This window comes from Pseudophryne corroboree, chromosome 3 (genome assembly GCF_028390025.1).
Source record: "Pseudophryne corroboree isolate aPseCor3 chromosome 3, aPseCor3.hap2, whole genome shotgun sequence".
Lineage (NCBI taxonomy): Eukaryota > Metazoa > Chordata > Amphibia > Anura > Myobatrachidae > Pseudophryne > Pseudophryne corroboree.
The window spans coordinates 777,998,171-778,023,991 of record NC_086446.1 but is presented as its reverse complement, the minus strand read 5'-3'; the positions used below and the strand labels follow the sequence as shown (position 1 = coordinate 778,023,991).

The window sequence follows — 25,821 nt, the reverse complement described above, 5'->3', positions numbered from 1 at the left end:
TTTGCTCATCGATTTGGATACAGTATTTATAATTGATGCCCGATTAAATCTGCCATATCAATAAGTAAGGAATCGTTTATATGGCAGCTGTAAATTAATGTTATGGCCCAGCATCTGATTACAGAAGCTGTAGGTAAATGGTTGTGGCAGGCGTGGATCTACTTTAAATGGGCTCTAGTTCTGTATTCTATGTTCCAGTTATTCTATCTAATACATATATTAAGGGACGAATGTATGAAATATTCTTGCTGTAGGACTTGTCTTTATTTCTTTGCTGGTGTTACCAAATTTTTTAATTTTTGTGTTTCCATTCGCCATAATCCCTTTATCTCCTACAAGATCTGTGATATCCGTATAACCCGCTCCTGGCACAATCGCTTGGGGCATGACTTAACAGCAGTTTTATTGTGGACTTCATCTCTGAGATCTTTTCCCAACGTTGTGCCACAAGTTTTCCATTGGGTTAAGATCAGGGGACTGTCCAATTCAGCATCCAGATGTGACGCAAGGTGAACCAATTATTCAGGACGTTTGTTCTGTGGAAGTGTGCATTGTCATCTTGTAAAATGACGGAGACATTTATTTCGCAGAGGGGTGCGTTCTTGCCTCAAGTGTTGTGATGTATTTTGCCGCACTCCGCATTCCTTCCATGATTTGAAGACGTCCAACACCAGCGGCTAACGTGCATCCCCAGTCCAAGACCTTGACCGGATGCGTCACAGTCATGCTTAGACACTCAGAACAGCAATTGTTGTTATTGCATCAGTGTTGCGTATGTGTACGCAGTTGCTGAAGACTTTGCGATGGTTTATTTAGGCAAATGCACTGTGAAACGCAATCTTTGCGCAGCGATGGTTTTCCTTGGCCTCACGGATCTTGGTAGATCACCGGTTGATCTGGCCTCCTGAAATTTGGCCAGTATCCTGGAAACGGTATTGGACAGGTTACAGCCGGTCGTTTCCGTAATCTGTCTTCCAGAATGTACCGCTCTTTAGCGAACACCGTTTTCTTTGCCGGCACAGGTGATATGATTCTTTGCTTAAGACACATGGGGGGAGATGTCTCAAAGTTTAGAGAGAGAGAAAGTACCAACCACTCCGCTTCTGTCACTTTACAGGCTGTGTTGGAAAAATGACAGGTAGAAGCTGATTGGTTAGTACTTTTTTTTTATTTTCCTCTCCAAGCTTTGATACGTCTTCCCATGGTGAGAATGCACTTCTAATATGTCAAAGAGAATGCATGGTGTGTCTGTGTATATGTATGTATGTATATATATATATCCATGCATGTGATAGTGGCACTCACTGTCCCTTTAGGGACCACCGGGGTGCCCTCCTTCCAAGGTATAGCCAATTCAGGTTCTCTGGGGCGGATTGCTGCTCCACTCCTCCATGCAAAAAGAACCAGGCGGCACTCCACGGATTTTTAAACCAGTAAAAATGTATTCAAATTGATTCAAGACATTACATGCATAGTGGGCACCAACGTTTCAACGCCACCTGGGCGTTTTTATCAAGGTGCTACGCTGTGTTGTGAAGGTATAGGGTTTGTTTTGGAGGAGTGGAGCAGCAATCCGCCCCAGAGAACCTGAATTGTGTGTGTGTGTGTGTGTGTGTGTGTGTGTGTGTGTGTGTGTGTGTGTGTGTGTGTGTATATGTATATATATATATATATATATATATATATATATATATATATAATATTACTCTGATTGGTCAACTGATTGCGGCACCTAATTGCTTGATGAATATTGTGGCGGTGAAACTGTTTGTTTCAACACAGTTTTCTGGCTGAAACCTAGAAACAGCTTTTATATACAAACAGGACTTACGCAGGTATTAATATGTGGCAACATTTCTTACATAACATTATACTATATATATCAAAGAAAAATACATAAAATATCTCCTCAAGCCAGGGAAAATGCAGAACCTTCTAGTGATGGAAGACTTTTGATGAAGTGATGAAAGGCCATCGCTGATGAGAATAAAAAAATAGCAACTACTGTCATCCACTTGTGACCTGTACCCAGGCCTTCCGCGGTTCCCTATCGTATCGGCCTAGTAGTCCATAAAATTGCAGAGCTGTGCAGAGACTGAGATATTTTCTGGCCTGCTGACGGAAGATGTTGTTGGACCCCTGATAATAAAGCCTTCACTTTTGGAGAACCTGGCTGACTTGTGTCGTTCCTTTTTTCACAAATTTATCGTGATTCAAGGTTTATTTGTGGTTTTTCACGGCTAATTGAATTCAACACTATATGTGCCTTCCTGTGGCTTATTATTTTACCTCCTGCTGCAATTTGTAGGCATCTATTATATTATCTTTTTGATTTATGTTTGTTATCCTCGTATATGAGCTACCCCCCCCAACTGTGCTCTCTTCATTGGAGATAGTTGTGTACAATGAGCAGTTTCATATTGTATCTCTGCCTGGTCATATAAAGACATAGGTGGTCATTACGAGTTGATCGCTCGTTGCCGATTTTCGCAGCGCAGCGATTAAGTGAAAAAACGGCAATTTTGCGCATGTGCATGGTACTTTCACACAAAACTTTGTAGATTTACACAAGCTCGAGCGCCGTTTTTTCATCGCTCAAGTGATCGGAGTGTGATTGACAGGAAGTGGGTGTTTCTGGGCGGAAACTGGCCGTTTTCAGGGAGTATGCTAAAAAACGCAGGCGTGCCAGGTAAAAACGGGGGAGTGGCTGGCCGAACGCAGGGCGTGTTTGTGACGTCAAACCAGGAACTAAACAGACTAAGGTGATCGCAGTCTAGGAGTAGGTCTGGAGCTACTCAGAAACTGCAGCAAATTATTTAGTAGCAGTTCTGCTAATCTTTCGTTCGCTATTCTGCTAAGATACACTCCCAGAGGGCGGCGGCCTAGCGTGTGCAATGCTGCTAAAAGCAGCTAGCAAGCGAACAACTCTGAATGAGGGCCATTGCTAGGAAGCACAGAAAAACTAGCTAGTGAGCCAAGTGCATGGAGTAAAAGTTGCAGTAAGATTTATATAAAGTAGTAAATTAGTCCTATAAAGGTGGATATACGGTATTTTCCCTGCTGTACAGAAATCTAGCTGCATCGGACAAATCATTTACTGCACGTTTCCTGTTTCTCCTCGGATGTCTCATTAAATAATTAGGCCCCTTATTGCTTCGGAATGTGTTCCACTGCTGCCTTTTGGGTTTGTTGAAGTAATTATCTTTATTTGTCCCTTTCTGTGTGAGGGAGAGCTTTCCATCATGCTTCCACACATAGAATGTATTCCCTATCATTAGACTGTACTAAGAGCTGTCAGGGACTCTGCAATTACAGCTTGTTTAAGAACACTCTGGTCACGATTCTGTATTTTCAGATCTACATAAAAAATATACAGCCATAGCAGCTGGATGCAAACCAGGGGGAATCGCACTTTTATCCAAGAAACAAAATGTAACTTTTTAACACAACGGGGTAGATTCAACAACCAGCGTGAGCCGTCTTTATTCACGATTGCATTGTGTGCACAGAAGTAAATGCGGCTAGTTGACTGTATGCATCTGCGCAAACGCACTCCCCCCTCCCCAATCCGGACACTTGGCTCCATCGACAACATTACCAGCATAGCCTTCACCGGCCGTATAGTCCATATATCTGTAGGCATGCCAGTCACTCACTATACCTTGCCAGTGTGCGAACGCTCTGTTGCCACCCAGCCCAGTTGGAGATGCAACCTGCAGGATATAGAGTATCTGCAGTGTGAAAATGGCCACTCTATATACTAAAAACACTGCTAATCAGAACAGTTATAATACACTAGTAAAATTGAGGTGCTTAGCATAATTTTGGCCAAAAATATGGACCCACCTACCACGGCCAGGTGACCTAATGAGGTGGGTCCCAAACATTACTAAGGTTCAAGTCCAGAGTGGACCCCGGGCCAGCACAGCCCAACCGCTCCAAGGCATCACACTAGTGAGAAGTGTCAGTTTGTGTTAGAAAGTGTTACATAAGAAGTAGTAGGTGAGTGCCTGAAGTGTTACGTAGGTGAGAAGTCGTAATTAAGGTATTAAAAAGTGTTACATTAAGTGTTTACAATAATGATTCCCTGAAGCAGCCTGGGCACACCAACCCAGGGGGCCCCATCCCCCAAACACATTCCTAATACTGACATGTTATTTAAATGTATCCAGGACTTACCATTCCTAGTGCCTATTCCAGTATGTGGACTGCAAATGTCAGAACCCTACACTAATTAAAAACACCATTGTGAAAATGCGTAAGATACGTCTGCAGAATCCATCAGGTGTCTTGTTGCTGCCGTATGAGCAGCTGTCCAATCTGGGACTGGTACAACTGGTAGCAGCCTGGGCCCCGATAAGTGTCACTGGGATCTTACTGGGACAGTGGTCCTAGAATCTCATCACGCTATCTCTTTACAGCCATGTTGGGGCCGGAGCCTGTCGACGGCGCAGGCACAGCCATCTAGCAGCACGCTTGCAAGCACAGGCTACTGGAGACTAAACCAAAGAAAATGCAGTCTTGTAGCTTATAGACTAAATTACTTTTCGGAGCTTGATAAATTGGAGGAGACCGCATTTCCTAATTTTAAAAAAATGTTGCCTGCGGTAAACTCTTACTTAGCGGATCGCAGGGCAGATCTCTGAATTATCCTGCGTTCCGGGTTTGATAGATCAGAGAGTAGAATAAAATCATGCGGGAACAGCTGTTACGGGCTGGGCGCAAGTGCGCGCTTGTGATGATGACCGGTAGCAGGCGAAGCGTGGGACTCTGGAAACGGGCGTATACGCGCATCTAGTTCTGTCTGTGTAATGCAAGAGCACTAACTGGGTGCAGAGGCGAATCCAGCGGGGATTTAGCCAGTATCATCCATCCCACTATGTTGTCTGTCAATAACTGCTGCTGTCAGGAGGTTCGGGAAACCAGCAGGAGGACAGACTGGGTTTCCCCCGGCAATGTCCTTTTCCCCATGTCCACTAGTGGCCACTGTTCCACGCAATTCTTTGCATCTGATTATTCATTGCATCTGATGCCCAGGACCAGCATTTTCCTTTAATAGAAATGATGTCTGCATCTAATTCATTTTCAGCTGTGACCGAGTATGGATTGGTCAGTAGAGCCTACGTCATGTGTTTTTGAGATTGTCTGAAGCTGTGGGCTCATTGGCTGGAAATAGGCAGGATCTAGTCACCGATCTCGCTGCATTGGTTTATTCTATAGATCTTTTATGTGACTTGGCCTTGCAGAACAATGAGCCTGAACTTGTGCAGTATTCTGCCAGTCACCACCCAGCCTCCTGCAACCCCCTCTTCCCTCCTGCGTTCTGCCACTCCAGCAGTGTGCCTATCCTGTGTCTGTGCACCACGCACATTAACTGTAGGTCGGCACCAAGCACCACAAATCTCAGCGCCTGCTGGTAACAATACATGATAAGGGGGTACAGATGGATGCTGAGTTACACCCAGTTTGCTGTACAATGAGACAGGTACGGATCTAGACTTTTCTTTTAGGGGGGGGCGGTTTACTGTTTAATCTTGACTCCTCCCCTCTCTAGTCCCAACTCCTCCCATCTGCAATCCTAACTCATCCTCTCTCAATTCCTGGAAAACTGAACTTTTTGAGTGAGACTGAGATAGAGCTTTGTGATTGTTCTATGTACATGTGACTGTGCTATGGGGTAATTGTATTTATTAGCCCTAGTTCCCACACACCAGCAAGTGAGGGGCATATGCTCTGTAACCCTTGGTCTCCTGGCTCCTCTGTGCTGCTGTGGTATAGACTGCAGCAATGCGTGCTGCCTCAGGCTCTCCCTGGAGAGCTCTCTTCAGCTCAAAAGTGGCCGTGGCTATGACTGTGTAAGGGGGGCGGTCGCCCCCCTTCGCCCCGCCCTAAATCCGGCCCTGCAATGAGAACAGTGTGACAAAGTGACCGGTCAATGGGCTTCTAGCTGGAGAGATCGGCATTGTCATGCACCAGGAGAATAGTGTTCCGACTAGAGAGATGGCGACCAGAAGAGGCACATGGTGCCTCGTGGTGGAAAGCATTGAAAGTTCTTTAGAACTGTCCTAATGTATCTGGATGAGAAAACATGGGTTCTGTTGCGCTAAAGCCATCATTTTGGGTTTATATTTGGAAAAGATGCCTCACGCACTGATAGATACCGAGTTTCTGCTGCTTCTACTTCTTTTCAGTTAGTTGTGCAGTGATTGGTTTTGGCTCCTCAGTGAGATACCGGGTTAGCGACGCCTGAATTACTGGGGGTTCATGTGAGGAAACCAAGCATTGCCCGGCAACAGGCAGTGATTAACAAACACCGTTCTGTGTCATGAGATGTTTCCAGCAGGTAAATGTGTAACCAGGTTACTTAGCCATTGCAGTGTGATTACAGCCCCCGAAAGCCTCCATGCAGTAAATACTGGGCAAGGCCACAGAGCTAACCATTCATTTTCCAGTATGAATTCAGTGTGAGTCTCATGTTAAAGAAGCTTTAACTACAATCTCCTATTTCTGTACAGCACCTTATTACATAACGTATTATAATGCATGCCAATGGGCGCCACCAGGAGACACGTATTCAGTGTGGGGCCCTGCCTAGCTTCACCTGGGTAGTGCGGCCGTATCTCGTGACAACTATTTATTGCTTACCTAGGTGTGGTGAAAAGTATAGTAGACGTGGGTACATTTATTAGAGAACGGATATTCAGCACTGACACATAACTTGTGATGTTGAGCCATATCTGACGCCACTTGTGCAGTGCTGATCTGCAGCTGGTGGCGGGTACGCCGTGCTGATCTGCATCTGGGGACGGGTACGCCGTGCTGATCTGCAGCTGGGGGCGGGTACGCCGTGCCGATCTGCAGCTGGCAGCGGGTGCGCAGTGCTGATCTCCAGCTGGTGGTGGGTGCGCAGTGCTGATCTGCAGCTGGGGGCGGGTACGCCGTGCCGATCTGCAGCTGGTGGTGGGTGCGCAGTGCTGATCTCCAGCTGGTGGTGGGTGCACAGTGCTGATCTGCAGCTGGGGGCGGGTACGCAGTGCTGATCTGCCGCTGGGGGCAGGTGCGCAGTGCTGATCTGCAGCTGGTGACTGGTACGCCGTGCTGATCTGCATCTGGGGACGGGTACGCCGTGCTGATCTGCAGCTGGGGACGGGTACGCCGTGCTGATCTGCAGCTGGGGGCGGGTACGCAGAGCTGATCTGCAGCTGGTGGCGGGTATGCAGAGCTGATCTGCAGCTGGTGGCGGGTACGCAGAGCTGATCTGCAGCTGGTGGCAGGTACGCTGTGCTGATCTGCAGCTGGTGGCGGGTACGCAGAGCTGATCTGCAGCTGGTGGCAGGTACACTGTGCTGATCTGCAGCTGGTGGCGGGTACGCAGTGCTGATCTGCAGCTGGTGATCAGTAAGCAATGCCACCCAATGTGTAATCACAAACTTACTGACCATATGCACCCATGTAAGTTCTCCAGGGTATATATAATTGTACGTTCTTCCACGCCATCAGACGACAGATGTTACTGTATACAGATGATGCAATGGCGCTCAGGATACTGGATGTATTACTCTTGTTGTCTCTCCACACCCAAGCATTAAGCAAATCTCTCTCCATTCTCGCTGCGGAAGATGTAACAGAATAAATAAAGATGTGACTGATTGAATAAAGTTGTGATTGGTTTGTGGCTTCCTCGTTTTATCACTGGCTTTGGCGTATCTCTTCCAGGGGTGCTGTGGATAGCGATGGCAGGGACGCATCAGATCTGGGCACTGTTATTAGAAGAGGGGACCCTGCCCAAGGGAAGGTAAGTACCCCTTTTGTGCGTAGACCTTATATACTGAGCTGCTGAGTGCACACGGCCGGGCCTGGGAACTGTCTCTATACAGAGTAATGGGAATACTTATCGCCGTGCTGCAGTGTCCTCTCCAGGCGGATTCTATAACTCCGCAGTAATGGATCTATGTGATCGGCAGTATGCCATTGTAATTCTCCTATATCAGGACTCGTTTCTCGTCAGTATCCTGCTGTAAGCAGAAGTGCTACATTTGTTGCTTTATACATCGCTGTGTTCATATTTTATACTTTTTGTAAAGTTAAATTTCTCTAACGTCCTAGTGGATGCTGGGGACTCCGTCAGGACCATGGGGAATAGCGGGCTCCGCAGGAGACAGGGCACATCTAAAAAGCTTTTTAGGTCACATGGTGTGTACTGGCTCCTCCCCCTATGACCCTCCTCCAAGCCTCAGTTAGGTTTTTGTGCCCGTCCGAGAAGGGTGCAAACTGGATGGCTCTCTTAAGGAGCTGTTTAGTAAAGTTTTTTTTTAGGTTTCTAATCAGTGATTCCTGCTGGCGACAGGATCACTGCAACGAGGGACTTAGGGGAGAGACTTGCAACTCACCTGCGTGCAGGAGGATTGAAGTTTTAGGCTACTGGACACTGAGCTCCAGAGGGAGTCGGAACACAGGTCAGCCTGGGGTTCGTCCCGGAGCCGCGCCGCCGATCCCCCTTACAGACGCTGAAGAAAGACGGCGGAACGGAGGTCCGGAAACAGGCGGCAGAAGACTTCACAGTCTTCAGAGAGGTAGCGCACAGCACTGCAGCTGTGCGCCATTGTTGCTACACGGCTCACTGACACGGTCACGGAGGGTGCAGGGCGCTGCTGGGGGCGCCCTGGGCAGCAATATAAATACCTATTTGGCAAATAAATACATCACATATAGCCATTAAGGCTATATGTATGTATTTAACCCAGGCCAGTTTTCCTAATAACCGGGAGAAAAGCCCGCCGTGAAAGGGGCGGAGCTTATTCTCCTCAGCACTCAGCGCCATTTTCCTGACCAGCTCCGCTGGTGAGGAAGGCTCCCACTCTCCCCTGCACTACAGAACAGGGTTAAAGAGAAGGGGGGCATAAATTGGCGATATAATTATATATTAAGAGCCCATATATAGAAACAACACCTTCTAGGGTTGTTATATACATTATGGCGCTTTTGGTGTGTGCTGGCAAACTCTCCCTCTGTCTCCCCAAAGGGCTAGTGGGTCCTGTCCTCTATCAGAGCATTCCCTGTATGTGTGTGCTGTAGGTCGGTACGTGTGTGTCGACATGTATGAGGAAAATGTTGGTGAGGAGACGGAGAAAATTGCCTGTAATGGTGATGTCACTCTCTAGGGAGTCGACACCAGAATGGATGGCTTACTTATGGAATTACGTGATAATGTCAACACGCTGCAAGCCGGTTGACGACATGAGACAGCCGGCGGACAAATTAGTATCGGTCCAGGTGTCTCAGACACCGTCAGGGGCTTGTAAAAACGCCCATTTACCTCAGTCGGTCGACAGACATTGACACGGACACTGACCCCAGTGTCGACGGTGAAGAAACAAACGTATTTTTCCTTTAGGGCCACAAGTTACATGTTAAGGGCAATGAAGGAGGTGTTACGTATTTCTGATACCACAAGTACCACAAATAAGGGTATTTTGTAGGGTGGGAATAAACTACTTGTAGTTTTGCCTGAATCAGATAAATTAAATGAAGTGTGTGATGATACGTGGGGTTCCTCCGACAGAAAGTTATGGGCGGTATACCCTTTTTCCCGCCAGTAGTAAGGGCGAGTTGGAAAACACACCTTAGGGTGGACAAGGCGCTCACACGCATATAAAAAACATGGCGTTACCGTTTCCAGATACGGCCGCCCTCAAGGAGCCAGCTGATAGGAAGCTGAAAAATATCATAACAGTATATACACACATACTGGTGTTATACTACGACCAGCAATCGCCTCAGCCTGGATGTGCAGCGCTGAGGGGGCTTGGTCGGATTTCCTGACTGAAAATTTTGATACCCTTGACAGGGACAGGATTTTATTGTCTATAGAGCATTTTAGGGATGCATTTCTATATATGTGTGATGCGCAGAGGCATATTTGCATTCTGGCATCAAAGAGTAAATGTGATGTACATATCTGCCAGACGAAGACACGACAGTGGTCAGGTGAGGCAGATTCCAGACGGCATATGGAAGTATTGCCGTATAAAGGGGCGGTCCATTGGACCTGGTGGCCATGGCAACAGCTGAAAAATCCACCTTTTGTTACCCCGAGTCACATATTGGCAGAAAAGGACACAGTCTTTTCAGTCTCAGTCCTTTCGTCCCCATACGGGCAGGCGGGCGAAGGCCAGTCATATCTGCCCAGGGGGAGAGGAAAGGGAAGAAGACTGCAGCAAGCAGCTCATTCCCAGGAACAGAAGCTCCTCACGGCTTCTGCCAAGTCCGCAGCATAACGCTGGGGCCGTACAAGCGGACTCAGGTGCGGTAGGGGGTCATCTCAAGAGTTTCAGCAACACTCGCAAGGGAACTCCGGGATCCTACATGTAATATCCCAGGTGTACATTGGAAATTCGAGACGTCTCCCCCTCACACAATTCACAGGCTGTATTCCCAGCAGGTGATAATCAAAGTACCCTTCTTACAACAAGGAAGGGGGTAGTATTCCACACTATATTGTGGTACTGAAGCCAACCGGCTCGGTGAGATCTGAAATATTTGAACACTTACATACAAGCATTCAAATCAAGATGGAGTCACTCGGAGCAGTGATAGCGAACCAGGAAGAAGGGGACGATATGATGTCACTGGATATCAGGGACGTTTACCTACAGGTCCAAATTTGCCCTTCTCACCAAGGGTACTTCAGGTTCCTGGTACAGAACTGTCACTATCAGTTCAGACGCTGCCGTTTGGATGGTCCACGGCGCCCCGGGTCTTTACCAAGGTAATGGCCGGAATGATGATTTTTCTTAAAAGAAACATGGACGCTTTCCTGATAAGGGCAAGGTCCAGAGAACAGTTGGAGGTCGGAGTAGCACTATCTTAAGTAGTTCTACGACAGCACGAGTGGATTCTAAATATTCCAAAATCGCAGCTTTTTCCGACGACACGTCTACTGTTCCTAGGGAAGATTCTGGACACAGTCCAGAAAAACGTGTTTCTCCCAGTGGAGAAAACCAGGGAGTTATCCGAGCTAATCGGGATCCTCCTAAAACCAGGAAAAGTGTCAGTGCATCATTGCACAAGAGTCCTGGTAAAAATGGTGGCTTATTACGAAGCAATTCCATTCGGCAGATTTCCCGCAAGAACTCTTCAGTGGGATCTGCTGGACAAATGGTCCGGATCGCATCCTCAGATGCATCAGCGGATAACCCTATATCCAAGGAAAAGGGTGTCTCTCCTGTGGTGATTACAGAGTGCTCATCTTCTAGAGGGCCGCAGATTCGGCATTCAGGATTGGATGCCGGTGACCACGGAGGCCAGCCTGAAAGGCTGGGGAACAGTCACACAGGGAAAAAATTTCCAGGGAAGTGTGATTAAGTCTGGAGAATTCTCTCCGCATAAATAAGCTTAGAGCAAATTTATAATGCTCTAAACTTAGCTAGACCTCTGCTTCAAGGTCAGCCGGTATTGATCCAGTGGGATAACATCACGGCAGTCGCCCACGTAAACAGAAGGGCGGCACAAGAAGCAGGAGGGCAGTGAAAACTGCAAGGATTTTTCGCTAGGCGGAAAATCATGTGATAGCACTGTCAGCAGTGTTCTTTCCGGGAGTGGACGACTGGGAAGCAGACTTCCTCAGCAGGCATGACCTCCACCCGGGAGAGTGGAAACTTCATAGGGAAGTTTTTCAACATGATTGTGGACCGTTGGCAAAGACCAAAGGTGGACATGATGGCGTCCCGCCCGAACAAAAACGGGACAGGTATTCCGCCAGGTCATGAGACCTTCAGGCGATAGCTGCGGATGTTCTGGTAACACCGTGGGTGTACCAGTCTGTGTATGTGTTCCCTCCTCTGTTTCTCATAACCAGGGTATTGAGAATTATAAGACATAGAGGAGTATGAACTATACTAGTGGCTCCGGATTGGCCAAGAGGGACTTGGTACCCGGAACTTCAAGAAATGCTCACAGAGGACTAAGGGCCTGGGGAGCTAAGAAGGGACTTGATTCAGCAAGTACCATGTCTATTCCAAGACTTACCGCGGCTGCGTTTGACGGCACGGCGGTTGAATGCCGGATCCTGAGGGGAAAAGGCATTCCATAAGAGGTCATACCTACCCTGGTCAAAGCCAGGAAGGAGGTGACCGCACAACGTCATCACCACATGTGGTGAAAATATGTTGCGTGGGTGAGGCCGGGAAGGCTCCACGACGGAAATTCAACTAGGTCGATTTCTACACTTCCTGAAAACAGGAGTGTTTTGGACCTCAAATTGGGGTTCATTAACATTTAAATTTCGGCCCTGTAGATTTTCTTCCAGAAAGAATTGACTTCAGTTCCTGAAGTCCAGATTGTAAAGGATGTATTGCATATACAGCTTTTTTGTGCCCCTAGGGGCACCGTGAGATCTCAACATAGTGTTGGGATTTCTTAAAATCATAGTGGTTTGAACCGCTCAAATCTGTGGATTTGAAATATCTCACATGGAAAGTGACCATGCTGTTGACAAATATCTCACATGGGAAGTGACCATGTTGTTAGCCCTGGCCTCGGCCAGGCGATTGTCAGAATGGGCGGCTTTGTCTTACAAAAGCCCATATTAAAATTTTCCATTTGAACAGGACAGAACTGGGACTCGTCTCCAGTTTCTTCATGAAGGGGTGTCAGCGTTTTCACCTGAAACAACCTCTTGTGGTGCCTGCGGCTACTAGGGACTTGGAGGACTCCAAGTTACTAGACGTGGTCAGGGCCCTAAAGATATATATATATATATATATATATATATATATATAGTTAGGACGGCTGGAGTCAGAAAGTCTGACTTGCTGTTTATACTGTATACACCCAACAAGCTGGGTGCTCATGCTTCTAAGCAGTCTATTGCACGCTGGATTTGTAGTACAATTCAGCTTGCACATTCTGTGGCAGGCCTGCCACAGACGAAATATGTAGATGCCCATTCCACAAGGAAGGTGGGCTCATCCTGGGCGGCTGCCCGAGGAGTCTCGGCATTACAACTTTGCCGAGCAGCTACGTGGTCAGGGGAGAACACGTTTGTAAAATTTTACAAATTTTGATACTCTGGCTAAGGAGGACCTGGAGTTCTCTCATTCGGTGCTGCAGAGTCATCCGCACTCTCCCGCCCGTTTGGGAGCTTTGGTATAATCCCCATGGTCCTGACGGAGTCCCCAGCATCCACTAGGACGTTAGAGAAAATAAGAATTTACTTACCGATAATTCTATTTCTCGTAGTCCGTAGTGGATGCTGGGCGCCCATCCCAAGTGCGGATTGTCTGCAATGCTTGTACATAGTTATTGTTACAAAAATCGGGTTATTACTATTGTTGTGAGCCATCTTTTCGGAGGCTACTTCGTTTTGTTATCATACTGTTAACTGGGTTCAGATCACAAGTTGTACGGTGTGATTGGTGTGGCTGGTATGAGTCTTACCCGGGATTCAAGATCCTTCCTTATTGTGTACGCTCGTCCGGGCACAGTACCTAACTGAGGCTTGGAGGAGGGTCATAGGGGGAGGAGCCAGTACACACCATGTGACCTAAAAAGCTTTTTAGATGTGCCCTGTCTCCTGCGGAGCCCGCTATTCCCCATGGTCCTGACGGAGTCCCCAGCATCCACTACGGACTACGAGAAATAGAATTATCGGTAAGTAAATTCTTATTTTTTCCTCATTCTGTTCTCAATCTGCCATTCAGAGTTTGACGCGGTTCTTAAAAGCAGATTGAGGTTCCCTTTACCCACGTGGATGTCTTTTTTAAATGACTGAGTAAACCATTGTCTAGGTGACTGTGCGTTACTGACCTAAAAGGACCTGCAAGCATTCCCTCTCACTAAGGGGTTAATTCACTAAAGGTCAATTTGAAACGATTTTAGGTCGATCTTAATCGATGTTGGCCTTCCAGGGCTAAAACACATTTACTAACACTTAAAAAGAAATATAAAAAAAATCCTCGGTTAGTAAATGTGTGTTTTTAACCCTGGAAGCACGTGGATTTAAATCGTCCTTTAGTAAATATACCCTTAAGACTGGCTACACACAGTCAGAATGTCCAGTGACGCGTTCTCCTTCTAGCTGTGCCGCATTCGTCAGGGCAGATTTTGCCGTTCAGCGCTGAGGCCACCAAATTGGATCAACTATGTAGACGTTATGGAGTTAGGAATAGGGGGAAAGACTGATTACCTCGCTGGAATATTATTATTATTACAATCTTGTATTTATAAGGTGCCACAAGGAGATACGAGATCGTTAAAGACGGGTATAAATTTACATGGATACAGAATTACAATGTGCAATACAGGGCCCTGCTCATATAATCGTACAGTCTGTATGTGATGTGGGTGTACACAGTAGGGAGAAGAGGGCAGACACTGAGAAGGTAGGTGGGCTGGTGGAAAGCTAGAATGGAGCCTGAAGGCTGGGAAGCTTTATGTAAGTCTAATGGAATGAGGGAGGGAATTCCAGTGGTCAGGAGCAGCCCAGGGGGAATCCTCACATGATGGTAGTTACTTAGATTGAGGCCTGGTGCATAAGGGAAGCCCTTTGTGATAATCAATAGGCTGTGAATTAATGTGGTCGAAAAAACAGCACTAATTGAATACCCCCCATAATGTTGTTCTGCTAACACAATGTCCTCTCCACTCCACTGAAACTGACCTCATAAAACTCGACAGTGACCTCCTTGCTGCCAAGTCCAAGGGCTACTAATTTCTGCCTATTCTCCTTGACATCTCTGCTGCTTTTGACCCATGGACCACCCTCTCCTCCTACAAATCCCTCACTCCATTGGTCTGTGGGATACTGCCCTCTTCTGGCTGTCCTCCTACCTCTCTGACCGTTCCTTCTCTGTCTCCTCTCATGACTCCACCTCCCTCTCACTTCCACTAACTGTAGGTGTACCCCAAGGATCTGTTCTTGGTCCTCTCCTTTTCTCTCTCTATACATCCTCTTTTTAGTGAACTCATTAGCTCTTTTGACTTCCAATATCACCTCTATGCTGATGATAATCAAATCTACCTTTCTTCCCCTGACCTCTTTCTCTCTCGAATATCCAGCTGTCTCTCTACTACATCTTCATGGATGTCTCAACGCTTTAAGCTTAACATGTCTAAAACTGAGCCAATCACCTTCCCACCCTCCCGCACAACCTCACCTCCCACAATTGAATTATCTATTGATGGCACGACTATCTCCTCTAGCCCCCAAGTGCTTTGAGTAATCCTCGATTCCTCCCCCTCCTTTAAACCACATTCAGGTACATTCAGTACCTCACGCAGTCCTGCCGTTTCCTTCTCAGAAATATTTCCAGGATCAGACCCTTTCTCACCTTGAATGCTACTAAGACCCTCATCCACTCACTGGTCATCTCCAGACTGGACTACTGTAATCTTCTCCTGACTGGCATCCCTGACTTATACATCTCTCCACTCCAATCTATCCTCAATGCTGCAGCCCGGCTCATCTTCCTCACCAAACATACTGTGTCCGCCTCCCCTCTCTTACAAGCCCTACACTTGCTCCCCTTCAGAATCCAATTCAAGCTTCTCACACTCTTACAAAGCCCTCACCCACTCCTCTCCCAGTTAAATCTCTGACCTCTCCCTTTACACTCCCACCCGTCCTCTTCACTCTGCTAATGCACGCTGCCTCTCCTGGCTACTGATTACCTCCTCCCACTCCTACCTCCAAGATTTCTCACGTGCTGCTCCCTTTCTCTGGAATTCTCTACCTCTCAGACTCTCCACCTCAATACTTCAAACTGGCTCTCAAGACCCACTACTTCACCAAACCCAGCCGTCTCTCACCATAACTTTCTGTTACAAGCTGTGTCTACCCCATCTGTGTCACCCCTGTGTCTGACCCTCTTCTTTAGAATGTGAGCTCTCACGAGCAGGGCCCTCTCCCCTCATGTGCTTATCCTTCACTCACTTAGACTATCTTCTACTCCATACTCCCTACACTGGCACCTAACCCTCGGCTTCTGCCACCCTGATGCTTATTTCAGTGTTATGTATGCTGAGGTAAAAAATTTTATGTACCATGTACTTGACCTACACTATCTTGTACCATACGTCGCTGTTTTCTTGTTTGGCCCGTTTGGTTATGTTCTTTGTTAGGCGCGGTAGAACCCTTGTGGCGCTGTATAAATAAAGGACAATAATAATAATAATAATAATAGGCATTATTATGACATTTTTAATGGATAATTTGTGAAACCCCAACATTGTGGGCCAATAGTACATGGTAATATGTGCAGCTCCATCTAATGATATGCCTGTCACACATGCAGGTGCACTGCCCTCTTCTGTGTTATGGAAGTGGCCCATGATAGCACTTTGTACAACCTCCTGTGTGCCTCTGGGTCTATAATCACTTTAGGGACCATACTCTTCATTAATTTAACATAGGGGTCCTCAAACTATTTTGCTCCAGGACCACATCAAACAGTAACAATTATTACAGGGAGTTACCACAGATTAGCCGCCGCATTTGTGTGGTCAACAGACCGCGCATGCACAGTAGCATTGCGGAGGCACAAAACAGAAGTGAAGAGACACAATCGCAGGGACGAGCTCTTTTCTGAATCCCTGTCCTGCATGGTTTTTTTTTATATATATTCATGTGCATGTTAAGTTTATATCTGCTGTGAAGGCTTTGGGGGAGAGGCAGTGGGTGGCAAGGGGAGGCAGAAAGTGGGAGAAAGGTTGAGGCAGTGGCTGGCAGGGAGATAGGGAGATAGAGAGAGAGAGGCAGTGGCTGGCAGGGAGATAGAGAGAGAGGCAGTGGCTGGCAGGGAGATAGAGAGAGAGGCAGTGGCTGACAGGGAGATAGAGAGAGGCAGTGGCTGGCAGGGAGATGCAGAGGAAGACTGGAGAGGCAGTAGGTGGCAGGGAGAGGTAGAGGGTGACAGTGGGAGAAATGTTGAGGCAGTGGCTGGCAGGGAGATACAGAGGGAGACAGGGAGAGGCAGTGGGAGACTGGAGAGGCAGTAGGTGGTAGAGGGTGACAGTGGGAGAAAGGTTGAGGCAGTGGCTGGCAGGGAGATACAGAGGGAGTCAGGGAGAGGCAGTGGGAGAATGGCGAGGCAGTAGGTGGCAGGGAGATACAGAGGGTGACAGTGGGAGACAGGTTGAGGCAGTGGCTGGCAGGGAGATACAGAGGGAGTCAGGGAGAGGCAGTGGGAGAATGGCGAGGCAGTAGGTGGCAGGGAGATACAGAGGGTGACAGTGGGAGGGAGATTGAGGCAGTGGCTGGCAGGGAGATACAGAGGGTGACATGGGAGAAAGGTTGAGGCAGTGGCTGGCAGGGAGAGGTAGTGGGAGAATGGAGAGGCAGTAGGTGGCAGGTAGAGGGAGGCAGGGAGAGGTAGAGGGTGACAGTGGGAGAAAGGTTAAGGCAGTGGCTGGCAGGGAGATAAAGAGGGAGGCAGGGAGAGGCAAAGGTTGAGAGCTGGGTTTCATCTGCAAGTTTCCTACAACTCAGAAGCCCCAGGACCTGAGAGCACTCTCACTGCCAGCCGTGTGCCCCCTGTAGATATTTGCATGTAGATGAGGAAGCCAAGGGTGCAGCCTGCTGGTGGCAGCAGCGGCTGCTGGTCAGTACAGGAGAGGCAGAGCACTGCGGTGGGGGCAGAGCTGCCCGATGACACCTCATATCTCTAAGCCGGTGATCCGAGGAGTCTGAAGTAACAGACAATTCAACTGATTATTTTTTTTTTTAGACTCCTTGGATCACTGGCTGAGAGATCAGAGGAGTCCTCAGCCTGACAACCAGCAACATGGAGTCACGATCCACTTTGGGGTCAGGACCCACAGTTTGAGAACTGCTTTAACCTTTCCTTTCCTCCTTAATTATACTGCTCCTGACTGATGTGTTCAACAACGCGTAAAACTGAGGTGACACTGGGACTGTCCCTCACTCCATGCTAGTAGCGCAGATTATAATATAATTTCATTACATCAGCAGAATTGTGCTTATAAATGTGCTGTTATATGATCACCGCCACCTCCATGCTTCTACTAAAGTCACGTTTGTTTGCATGGTCTCAGAATAATACCCCCCCCCCCCCCCAATCTGGATAAGGAGACACGTTTGTCCCATCAGAAGATGTTCCGCAGACGCTGCCATCCTGATGCACCAATCTGTGTACTTCCTGTAAACATGTATGGCGTAAACCAACGCTGTCCTAACTTGGCCTTTAATGAGTCTCTGTGATTATAAATGTGTGTATGAGTTGGTATTACAATGGCTTATGTAGTCTGAGCTCAGAGAATTTACTCAACCAAGACAGATGTTGAAACTGATGCTCTCTGTATACGGAGAAACGACTTTTTTGTATTAGTAGCTATTTTAGTTCCTGCAAGAAGCTAGCAACCAAAGATTAGATCTTAATGCCACGTGCATGTGTCCTGTCACTAGGTGAATAGTGTAACTTGTATCCACTTGTTTTATAGGTCCTGTAGAAAATCCTACCCGTTGTGACCCTGTTTGTCTCCCTCTAGTGGCCTTCCTAAAGGAACATGTGTTCGGTTTGCTGGGAGTGGAAATGAGGAAAACAGGAATAATTCGTATCCACATAAAGCTGGATTTGCTCAGCCCTCCGGACTGACCCTGTGCACCGCTGAGCCTTGGAACTGCCTCTTTGTGGCAGACAGTGAAAGCAGCACCATCCGAAGTGTTTCTCTGAAGGACGGAGCCGTCAAGCACATGGTGGGGGGAGAGCGCGATCCGATGGTAATACTTTCTACTCTGTTTGCGTCTTGTCCCTATAGTAGCGTCTTGTTCTCCTCTCATACTGACTGTATTCCTATAGTAGCATCTTGTTCTCTCATACTGACTGCATTCCTATAGTAACTTCTTGTTCTTCTCTCATACTGACTGTATTCCTATAGTAGCGTCTTGTTCTCATACTGCCTGTATTCCTATAGTAGTGTCTTGTTCTCCTCTCACACTGACTGTATTCCTATAGTAGCGTCTTGTTCTCCTCTCATACTGACTGTATTCCTATAGTAACGTCTTGTTCTCCTCTCATACTGACTGTATTCCTATAGTAGCATCTTGTTCTCATACTGCCTGTATTCCTATAGTAGTGTCTTGTTCTCCTCTCACACTGACTGTATTCCTATAGTAGCGTCTTGTTCTCCTCTCACACTGACTGTATTCCTATAGTAGCGTCTTGTTCTCCTCTCACGCTGGCTGTATTCCTATAGTAGCATCTTGTTCTCCTCTCATACTGACTGTATTCCTATAGTAGCGTCTTCTTCTCCTCTCATACTGACTGTATTCCTATAGTAGTGTCTTGTTCTCCTTTCACGCTGACTGTATTCCTATAGTAGGGTCTTGTTCTCCTCTCACACTGGCTGTATTCCTATAGTAGCGTCTTGTTCTCCTCTCACACTGACTGTATTCCTATAGTAGCGTCTTGTTCTCCTCTCACACTGACTGTATTCCTATAGTAGCGTCTTGTTCTCCTCTCATACTGACTGTATTCCTGTAGTAACGTCTTGTTCTCCTCTCCTACTGACTGTATTCCTATAGTAGCATCTTGTTCTCCTCTCATACTGACTGTATTCCTATAGTAGCGTCTTCTTCTCCTCTCATACTGACTGTATTCCTATAGTAATGTCTTTTTCTCCTCTCACACTGACTGTATTCCTATAGTAGCGTCTTGTTCTCCTCTCACACTGACTGTATTCCTATAGTAACGTCTTGTTCTCCTCTCATACTGGCTGTATTCCTATATTAGTGGCTTGTTCTCCTCTCATACTGACTGTATTCCTATAGTAGCGTCTTGTTCTCCTACTGTCTGTATTCCTATAGTAGCGTCTTGTTCTCCTCTCACACTGACTGTATTCCTATAGTAACGTCTTGTTCTCCTCTCATACTGGCTGTATTCCTATAGTAGTGGCTTGTTCTCCTCTCATACTGACTGTATTCCTATAGTAGCGTCTTGTTCTCCTACTGTCTGTATTCCTATAGTAGCGTCTTGTTCTCCTCTCACACTGTCTGTATTCCTATAGTAACGTCTTGTTCTCCTCTCACACTGACTGTATTCCTATAGTAGTGTCTTGTTCTCCTCTCACACTGACTGTATTCCTATAGTAGCGTCTTGTTCTCCTCTCACACTGACTGTATTCCTATAGTAACGTCTTGTTCTCCTCTCATACTGACTGTATTCCTATAGTAGTGTCTTGTTCTCTTCTCACACTGACTGTATTCCTAAAGTAACGTCTTGTTCTCCTCTCATACTGACTGTATTCCTATAGTAACGTCTTGTTCTCCTCTCATACTGACTGTATTCCTATAGTAACGTCTTGTTCTCTCACACTGACTGTATTCCTATAGTAGCATCTTGTTCTCCTCTCATACTGACTGTATTCCTATAGTAGCGTCTTCTTCTCCTCTCACACTGACTGTATTCCTATAGTAGTGTCTTGTTCTCCTCTCACACTGACTGTATTCCTATAGTAGCGTCTTGTTCTCCTCTCACACTGACTGTATTCCTATAGTAACGTCTTGTTCTCCTCTCATACTGGCTGTATTCCTATAGTAGTGGCTTGTTCTCCTCTCATACTGACTGTATTCCTATAGTAGCGTCTTGTTCTCCTACTGTCTGTATTCCTATAGTAGCTTCTTGTTCTCCTCTCATACTGACTGTATTCCTATAGTAACGTCTTGTTCTCCTCTCATACTGACTGTATTCCCATAGTAACGTCTTGTTCTCCTCTCACACTGTCTGTATTCCTATAGTAACGTCTTGTTCTCCTCTCATACTGACTGTATTCCTATAGTAGTGTCTTGTTCTCCTCTCACACTGTCTGTATTCCTATAGTAACGTCTTGTTCTCCTCTCACACTGACTGTATTCCTAAAGTAACGTCTTGTTCTCCTCTCATACTGACTGTATTCTTATAGTAACGTCTTGTTCTCCTCTCACACTGACTGTATTCCTATAGTAGTGTCTTGTTCTCCTCTCACACTGACTGTATTCCTAAAGTAACGTCTTGTTCTACTCTCATACTGACTGTATTCCTATAGTAACGTCTTGTTCTCCTCTCATACTGACTGTATTCCTATAGTAGTGTCTTGTTCTCCTCTCACACTGACTGTATTCCTATAGTAACGTCTTGTTCTCCTCTCACACTGACTGTATTCCTATAGTAGCGTCTTGTTCTCCTCTCACACTGACTGTATTCCTATAGTAACGTCTTGTTCTCCTCTCACACTGACTGTATTCCTATAGTAACGTCTTATTCTCCTCTCATACTGACTGTATTTCTATAGTAGAGTCTTGTTCTCCTACTGTCTGTTTTCCTATAGTAGCTTCTTGTTCTCCTCTCATACTGACTGTATTCCTATAGTAGCGTCTTGTTCTCCTCTCACACTGTCTGTATTCCTATAGTAACGTCTTGTTCTCCTCTCATACTGACTGTATTCCTATAGTAACGTCTTGTTCTTCTCTCACACTGACTGTATTCCTATAGTAGCGTCTTGTTCTCCTCTCACACTGACTGTATTCCTATAGTAGGGTCTTGTTCTCCTCTCACACTGACTGTATTCCTATAGTAGGGTCTTGTTCTCCTCTCACACTGACTGTATTCCTATAGTAGGGTCTTGTTCTCCTCTCATACTGACTGTATTCCTATAGTAACGTCTTGTTCTCCTCTCACACTGACTGTATTCCTATAGTAACGTCTTGTTCTCCTCTCATACTGACTGTATTTCTCTAGTAGCGTCTTGTTCTCCTACTGTCTGTATTCCTATAGTAGCTTCTTGTTCTCCTCTCATACTGACTGTATACCTATAGTAGCGTCTTGTTCTCCTCTCACACTGTCTGTATTCCTATAGTAACGTCTTGTTCTCCTCTCATACTGACTGTATTCCTATAGTAACGTCTTGTTCTCCTCTCATACTGACTGTATTCCTATAGTAACGTCTTGTTCTCCTCTCATACTGACTGTATTCCTATAGTAACGTCTTGTTCTCCTCTCATACTGGCTGTATTCCTATAGTAGTGGCTTGTTCTCCTCTCATACTGACTATATTCCTATAGTAGCGTCTTGTTCTCCTACTGTCTGTATTCCTATAGTAGCTTCTTGTTCTCTCATACTGACTGTATTCCTATAGTAGTGTCTTGTTCTCCTCTCACACTGTCTGTATTCCTATAGTAACGTCTTGTTCTCCTCTCATACTGACTGTATTCCTATAGTAGTGTCTTGTTCTCTTCTCACACTGACTGTATTCCTAAAGTAACGTCTTGTTCTCCTCTCATACTGACTGTATTCCTATAGTAACGTCTTGTTCTCCTCTCATACTGACTGTATTCCTATAGTAACGTCTTGTTCTCTCACACTGACTGTATTCCTATAGTAGCATCTTGTTCTCCTCTCATACTGACTGTATTCCTATAGTAGCGTCTTCTTCTCCTCTCACACTGACTGTATTCCTATAGTAGTGTCTTGTTCTCCTCTCACACTGACTGTATTCCTATAGTAGCGTCTTGTTCTCCTCTCACACTGACTGTATTCCTATAGTAACGTCTTGTTCTCCTCTCATACTGGCTGTATTCCTATAGTAGTGGCTTGTTCTCCTCTCATACTGACTGTATTCCTATAGTAGCGTCTTGTTCTCCTACTGTCTGTATTCCTATAGTAGCTTCTTGTTCTCCTCTCATACTGACTGTATTCCTATAGTAGTGTCTTGTTCTCCTCTCACACTGTCTGTATTCCTATAGTAACGTCTTGTTCTCCTCTCATACTGACTGTATTCCTGTAGTAGTGTCTTGTTCTCTTCTCACACTGACTGTATTCCTAAAGTAACGTCTTGTTCTCCTCTCATACTGACTGTATTCCTATAGTAACGTCTTGTTCTCCTCTCATACTGACTGTATTCCTATAGTAACGTCTTGTTCTCCTCTCATACTGACTGTATTCCTATAGTAGTGTCTTGTTCTCCTCTCACACTGTCTGTATTCCTATAGTAACGTCTTGTTCTCCTCTCACACTGACTGTATTCCTAAAGTAACGTCTTGTTCTCCTCTCATACTGACTGTATTCTTATAGTAACGTCTTGTTCTCCTCTCACACTGACTGTATTCCTATAGTAGTGTCTTGTTCTCCTCTCACACTGACTGTATTCCTAAAGTAACGTCTTGTTCTACTCTCATACTGACTGTATTCCTATAGTAACGTCTTGTTCTCCTCTCATACTGACTGTATTCCTATAGTAGTGTCTTGTTCTCCTCTCACACTGACTGTATTCCTATAGTAGCGTCTTGTTCTCCTCTCACACTGACTGTATTCCTATAGTAACGTCTTGTTCTCCTCTCACACTGACTGTATTCCTATAGTAGCGTCTTGTTCTCCTCTCACACTGACTGTATTCCTATAGTAACGTCTTGTTCTCCTCTCACACTGACTGTATTCCTATAGTAACGTCTTGTTCTCCTCTCACACTGACTGTATTCCTATAGTAACGTCTTGTTCTCCTCTCATACTGACTGTATTTCTTTATCATCCACTAGGGGTCACTGGAGTACTCTTGGGATATGGACGGGCGTAGCCGAACAAAGGCACTGAATATTCAAATTTAGGACTCTCCCCCCCTCCATATCCCCAAGTACCTCAGTGTACTTTGCCAGTGTTTTTTCGGTGCTCACAGATGAACATCGGCTTGTGGCAATGGCCACTTTTCAGAAGATTTTTCTTTTTCTTTTTCTTTTTAATTTTTACACTTCCCGTCCCAGTTTCTGGAAAAACTTGGGTCCGGGATGGTGCCGCTGCAAGGCAGCGTATGGCGTGTCGGTCCTCACAAAGAGCACCCTCACAGCCACAGGCGCTATAGGGCAGCGCATGGCGTGTCGGTCCTCACAAAGAGCACCCTCACAGCCACAGGCAGCCACTGTCTCCTGCAAGCTGAACGGAGCTTACAGAAAAAAGATCCGTTACAGCCAGGATGAGACAAAGAGCTGGAAGAAGGAGCTTACAGCAGACACGAGTGGAGAAGCTGGAGGCTGAAACGGAGCTTACAGTGAGAAGCTCGTCACAGCCAGTATGGAGCAAGGTATGGGTGTCAGGGCGGTCAGCTCACGCTGCCGCCCTGCTGTGTGAGTGTTAACTGTACAGGGAGCTGGCCGCCGCTGAGCACGCCGCTGACGGGTCCCGCTGAAGTAGTAAGGAGCACTTCTTATATATGAAGTTCCACCTGATAGAATGAGAGCTTTACAGGTTCTCCTCACATTATACGCGCAGAGCGGCCGCACGTCACTCAGACGCCGGCCGCTCTCACTGCTCTGATGGCCCGGCACCGCTACACGCCGCCGACACTCTCCTTGGCTGAACTAAGCAGAGCGGCCGCACGTCACTCAGACGCCGGCCGCTCTCACTGCTCTGATGCGGCACCGCTACACGCCGCCGACACTCTCCGGGCGCTGAACTAAACAGAGCGGCCGCACGTCACTCAGACGCCGGCCGCTCTCACTGCTCGGATGGCCCGGCACGCCGCCGACACTCTCCTGTGTACTAAAGAGCGGCCGCACGTCACTCAAGGACGCCGGCCACTCTCCCAGTGAGACACCGCAGACACAGGGAGACTGTGTACTGCTGTAGGAAGGAGCTTCCGGTCGGCTCCCCGGCGCTAGATTCAGGCTCTCCTGCTCTCCCTGCACCCGATCCCCGTACGCTGCAGGTAACATGGGGATGCAGGGGGGGGGGGGAGGGGGAATAATACCCATAGCAGCAGCAAAGGCTGCATGGGTTCAAAATAAACAAGCAGCGCAGCACTTTAAACAATGTACACTGTGTACTGTGATTCAGCACGTTTTATATATATAATATATAATGAAGCTTTTGCTGGCAGAACTGTCTATAATATCAGTATGAACTGTGATTATATGTGTAAACACTTTGTATATATATATAATATATATATGAGGCTTTGGCTGGCATTAGGTTATCAGTGGCATAACCTATTGCACGTTTAACCATGTTTTCTGTTATTTTTGGTTAAGGTTGCAAAATAAATACACTGCAGGCAGTGCTCATATTAATTGACTAAATGCATATATTTTACTGTAACCTACACCTGGGTTATCACTGTATAATAGGCTATTAAGCATAGTAACTGTATAATAGGCTATTAAGCCTATATTAAAACTGCAGCAGGTAACCTGTACTGTGATTTTCTGTGAAAGCATGGCATGACGGCCATTTTAATCATTGCTGGTTTTCCAGTTATAATTCCAGACCATACACCTCTACTCCACAAGGAGGCGCAGGGGTGTTAGTGGGAATTTTTACTTCAGGATAATTCTAGAACATTCCTGCCCTACATCTTTAAGCCACCAGAAGGCGCAGGGGTGTTAGTAGGAATTTGGTTCGGGTTTCATACCCATGTGAACTGCTTTTCACATAAAGAACACTTTAGTTTCCTAATAAATATGCTGTTCAGCAATAACATATATATATAGATATATATGCCATATAATAATGTTATTAAGTCGTGCAAGTGTCTGTCTGTTGCCTATTATGATGTCTGTCTACATAGCAAATAAGGCTCTAGTGCAGACTAAAAATGTTAACATTGGCAATTCAAATTAAAACAGCGGTAATCAGAGTCTCAGAATAACTCCGCCAGCGCTAACAAAAGACAGTCTTTCCAAAGTGACAATTTTCCTTTGGGTACCAGAGTGTTTATTTCACTAGTCTTATAATTTAATGCACGATTCTATGTCAAATCTCACACCGATAAAGTGAGAAGGGTACATTAGTCCAGCATTCAGATAGTGCGGGGTTTTGGACAACCATACATAATCGTTTCCAA

General features: G+C 46.3%; 1 protein-coding gene across 2 annotated transcripts in view; it reads left to right on the top strand.

Annotated features, from left to right (window-relative positions):
* Positions 1-25,821, top strand: part of NHLRC2 (NHL repeat containing 2) — a 144,182-nt gene that overhangs the window by 52,771 nt on the left and 65,590 nt on the right. For both annotated transcript variants that reach the window (XM_063962559.1, XM_063962557.1), the window contains 2 exons: positions 7,717-7,795; positions 18,505-18,736. In XM_063962559.1, the coding sequence (XP_063818629.1) occupies positions 7,717-7,795; positions 18,505-18,736 (311 nt within the window). The remainder of the gene's footprint in view (positions 1-7,716; positions 7,796-18,504; positions 18,737-25,821) is intronic.